The sequence below is a fragment of the Branchiostoma belcheri genome, unplaced genomic scaffold (genome assembly GCF_001625305.1).
Source record: "Branchiostoma belcheri isolate BF01 breed outbred unplaced genomic scaffold, Haploidv18h27 scaffold232, whole genome shotgun sequence".
Taxonomy (NCBI): Eukaryota; Metazoa; Chordata; class Leptocardii; order Amphioxiformes; family Branchiostomatidae; genus Branchiostoma; species Branchiostoma belcheri.
The window spans coordinates 16815-21603 of NW_017803835.1; the positions used below are offsets into that span (position 1 = coordinate 16815).

The window sequence follows — 4789 nt, forward strand, 5'->3', positions numbered from 1 at the left end:
CTGGAGCTACTAGTAACATTGATCACTAATTCAGTAATTGTGTAAGTGCATAAAGGGTGATTTGCACATTGTGTGTAGTGTTGATTGTACTTGATATTTTATAAAGGAAATATGCGATGCATGAATTGAAATTTAGGAAAGATATTGACAAAAAAACATTGAATTATTTTAGTCTATCTATCCTTCTCCTATGGCTATTACATACATTATAGTACTGGAAATTTGTATTGAGCATTGTATCTAGCATATTGTAAATTTTGTGCAAGCTAAGAGGACTGTGTGAGTGAGTGTCTAAATCTTGAAATTAAAAAAAATCCAAGTAAACAGACCTTTTTCATAATCATAGTTGTTTGTTTTCAAAGAAACATACAATGAAAGAGTTCAAATTTCTCCCCTCAAGTCGCCTCAAACTGTCCCATTTCAACTTCAAATTTTCAAAGGCTTCACGGCTGCACTGGATTTGGTATCTCGCTTTGTGAGAAAAGGTGATCACTGACAAAATTACGTATACCTTATGTGTTACCTGAGTTTCCCACCTGCCCTGGCCCCCTAATGCGTCCACAAATAAAGGGGAGTCCGAGTCGACTTCGGCCAAGGCTGCCCAGCTTGACTTTTTTCCGTGCGCCCAGTTTTACCGATGGAATTTGAGAGTGGAGCGCCGAAGGCGCTCGCAATCTTAGGGGGTCCGAGGGTTTTTAAGATTTAGGATTTTTAAATGTAGGAAATTTAGGATTTTTAAGCCATCAAAAACGCAATTTCCCGCATTTTTGTTTTTGTTTTGCAATTTTTGAGAGGCAAATCATGGTGTTGAGAGTGTTTTTCGGGCCTTCTGATGTTTTCATATTTTTACTCAAGATTTTTGTTAAATTTGTCTGTCAAGGTTCAATCAATCCTCCGCAGGCGTCAAGGTTGACAGACAAAATTCTGTAACGCTCCGCAAACTTCCGGTAATTGACAGAAAACTGGTTCTGGCTAGAGCTGAAGGGGACTGAGCGCAGAAGCGCGAGTCGAGTGCCAAAGGCACGAGCAATGTAGGAGGGTCCGGGGGCATTCTCCCCCGGGAAATTTTGTATTTTTGAACCTTCAATGACGCATTTTCCTGCACTTTGATATGCAAAATTAGGCGTAACGAAGAATTATTCATCAACGCTCTAACGCTGAATTTAGGATGACAAATAACGTTTTACGTTGAATTAAAACTACCAATAAATAACGCTTCACGATGAATATACTGATAACGCTTAACGATGAATTAGAGCAGGCCGGTAACGATTAACGGTAAATTAAAATAGCCCATAACGGTTAACGAAAAAGGGCATGCAGGCCCTCTTGCTTGCCTTGCTAGGCCTGGTAGTGTGAGACATTGACTAGCGGTTACATGGAACAGTTTTACAGAACGCATGTCTAATAGACTTACAAAATATTTCCCACAATCAAAAGCTATATTACTATACACACAACTGCAAAGTTAATTTAGCTTTGAGTATGAAAATTTCAAGTTACAAATATAGATAATATTATGCCAAGAAAGTTACAACTTACAGGGCTGATTTCAAAGCTGACATTGGAGCCTACAATTGGATTTTTAAAAAAAACTGAAGTTGCAGATACCAAAGTCTTGATAATGTCACTTTCTTATAATCATCTGGACCATTCTGTATGGTTTACATTGAAAATCTTGAAAGAAAAACTTTTAAATCTTTTGACCAGTATTATGCTAATAAGCTACTGGTCTAGGCCCCTGCTGTTTGTTTATGGTTATTGGGGGCAATTTACCATTCAAACTGCAGATCACTGGTCACAGTGGGTAGTACTTCCTTATTGCTAGGTTTTTATGGTTATGGCTGTTCCCAGGGCCGTTGTGAGCGAAGAAACCTAAACCCCCCCGAAGCGTGGTAATTGAGGCCTGGTTGGCGGGCCCAGACGCTCTCTGTGCCGAAGGGATAGCGCTGAGCTCACGGCGGTCTGGTTACCAGGCTATAATGGTAAAGGCCGGGGCCGAAAAAATACCGCCAAGCCGACCAAAGGTTTGGTACCCAGGCTAGGCCGACACGCGATCGGGCCCGCCACCGACGGGGCGAAAGTGACATGGGGCGAGTCGACCTGTACCCGGCGGGCTAGGTCACCTGTCTGCCCGTGCGCTGACTGTTCATCAGCGGTATTAAAAATATTAACTTGCCGAACACCGAAGAGAAAATCAAAATATAGTCACAAGGCTTTGGTAGCAAGTAAAGTAGTATTCAGATGCAGGATACTAGTATATGCTTACATCAGCTAAATAAGACATAGCGCTCTGGACACCCTAACATCTACCATGGGGCGAAGTCGTGACAGAAAGCCAGGAGATCACAAGATGTAGACCGAGAAAGGTCCTTGATGTAGACCTATTAATTTGACTTGAGTATGTCATATGGTATTTCTGCGAAGTAAATAGAATTTAGAAGGAAAGAAAAGGGAAAAGGTACTTACTCAGTATGTCCATCATCAAGAGTGACCTTCAGCATAGCCCCCTGGCACGTGGCTGGTTGTGTCACCACTCCAACACATTCCACCTTGAAGTTTGTCCTCTTCGCGAACCCTTTCTTCCCGGATCGCGTTTCCAAGTAACCAATAACACCGCCCTGCTCAACTAACTTGGAGTCCCAGACAGATAACTCCTCGCCGCCGTTGTGGTCCGTTCCACCGCCCGTTTGCCCTCCGGCAGGGGCCATAGCGGGTCTTTTACTGGGACGTTAGATCGAATATGACGTTAAATCGAAGACAGCGCGTGAGTACCCAGATACTGACGGTATCTGAGCATGAGACGATCTGAACTGAAATTTAAACAATCAGACAGCCCATATTGTGGTTGCCCCAAAAATTTGCATGGCGACAGCAAAAAGTTGTCAAATCAATGAATAAAGTAGTACAAAGCAGTCACATAGTCGGGTCCATTGATTTGTTTTTTTTTGCAGAAAGGCGACAAGTGCCAATGATAATGAAAACTGTCAACTTGTAGCCAGCCCAGTAGACCAATAAATCACTTCTTCTGCGGCTCCCATTGTAAACAATGCCTATTGTTGGGAGAATATAGGAAAAAGCGGCATGACAAACTCATAGCAGCAAGTTATAGACCTCTAGACTATCTATCAGCTATCTAGTTTGTCGGATCTTCTGAGAAAAATCGGTTCTTTGACAGAAACTCCTAAATCGCACCAAGGACATTATACCTTTGATCGCACCAGGATGCGAAAAACAAGACCCCGCCGTATTTACCACCTATCTAGTTTGGCGGATCTTCAGAGAAAAATCTGGCTGGACTCTAATTATAAAGACAAAACAGCAGACAACCTGGAATCCCTCACCCCCAAAACTATGGCATTGTCAAAGTCGGTAAAACAGTAACCAGGTTTAACACGTACAGGGCCTCGAAAAGGTGTTAAAATTTACAGAGTAAAAGTCACTAGATCTATCATCAAACAAATTCAACTTCATATTTTCCGATGGAAGGCTTTTCGAGTTGCATGAGGAAAAAGGATCTCTAAGTTTTGCACAATCATATACTGTTCATTTCTCTCTTTGCTATATAAACTTCATTCTAATACAAAAAGCCATTCGTCCTTTATGCTACTTGAATTACAATATTTTCATAATCTTTATACCAGGAGGGTGGGGTATGTCTTCCTATTTTCAAACAGGAAGACATACCCGTCTGTGGCTGTTCATCGAGAACACTATCTGTACGCTACGTCTGCTTGGAGAATAAGCTATGTGTGCGTTTCTAAGGCCACACCAATTTAATTTGTTGGTTCTCGGATTCGCCTCTTCATTTCTTCCTGATTTGCAAAAAAAAAAAAATTCAGAATCAAATGCAAAATGCTCATATTTTGTCCTGAACAGTTTAGAACAGTCCTTTTCTTCCTAGTTGTTACAGTTATTCCATCTTTCAATGCAGTGGTATCATTAGAAGTTGTTCAAAGTTCATTGTTTAAATTTTGAACCAGCCTTTTGTGTTGACTTCATACCTCCTATCGTAGCATTTGGGGCTATAATAGGATGCCTAGATCTGTTTTTATTTTTATTTTTTTCGCCCTGTCGCTTCATATTTTTCCTGAAAAAATACGAGAACCAACAAATTAAATTGGTGTGGCCTAATTAGGCACAAATGCATTGTGTAAATATATTGCGTGTAACCGCATATTTCACAAAAATAACATAGCGTTCTCGCACAGCGTTGAACCGGTATACGGACATCATACACACACATGTGACCGGAGGGCGCACGTATATGTATATATATGATTGAAAGTCTATTCTAAAATAAGCTTACTGACTCTTAGCGAAATTACTATATATTTGAAACCGGTCTAAAAAGAGATATACCATTGATCAGGGGGGTTGGCCGACCATTAGAGTTCATATTGGCCCAAACGAGTCTTCCCTGATTATCAACGGAACAGTTTGAGATAAAATGTTCAGTTTATTGATCTTTTATTGGTCTATGTCTCCCAGCGCTTTTGACATATTGTAGTCACATAGGCAACGTCAGGTAAAGTATAACACATATGTGACAGACAAGCGTCTCTCTGTGACCACAGTGGGAGATATCTTTCAAACTGACACACATATACGTTAATTGAGGTGGCAATTCCTTTGAAATTCCTTTCTTCTTCCTATCTTCAAAGGCTGTAACATACTACTGACAGAACCTCTAGCTGTGATATCCCAGAAGGAATCAATTACGACATGTTTCTGTGACCGTCATATGGTGCCCACCTTGCTAGAATTCTGTATTGCTACATTTTCTCCC

The 4789-nt window shown here is 41.0% G+C and overlaps 1 protein-coding gene across 1 annotated transcript in view; it reads right to left on the reverse strand.

The window, feature by feature from the left end:
* Nucleotides 1–2808, reverse strand: part of LOC109470776 — a 17459-nt gene extending 14651 nt beyond the window's left edge. Inside the window, exon 1 of the mRNA XM_019769852.1 lies at nt 2470–2808. Coding sequence (XP_019625411.1) covers nt 2470–2711 — 242 coding nt within the window. The 5' untranslated portion in view covers nt 2712–2808. The remainder of the gene's footprint in view (nt 1–2469) is intronic.
* Nucleotides 2809–4789: the final 1981 nt, after the last annotated feature.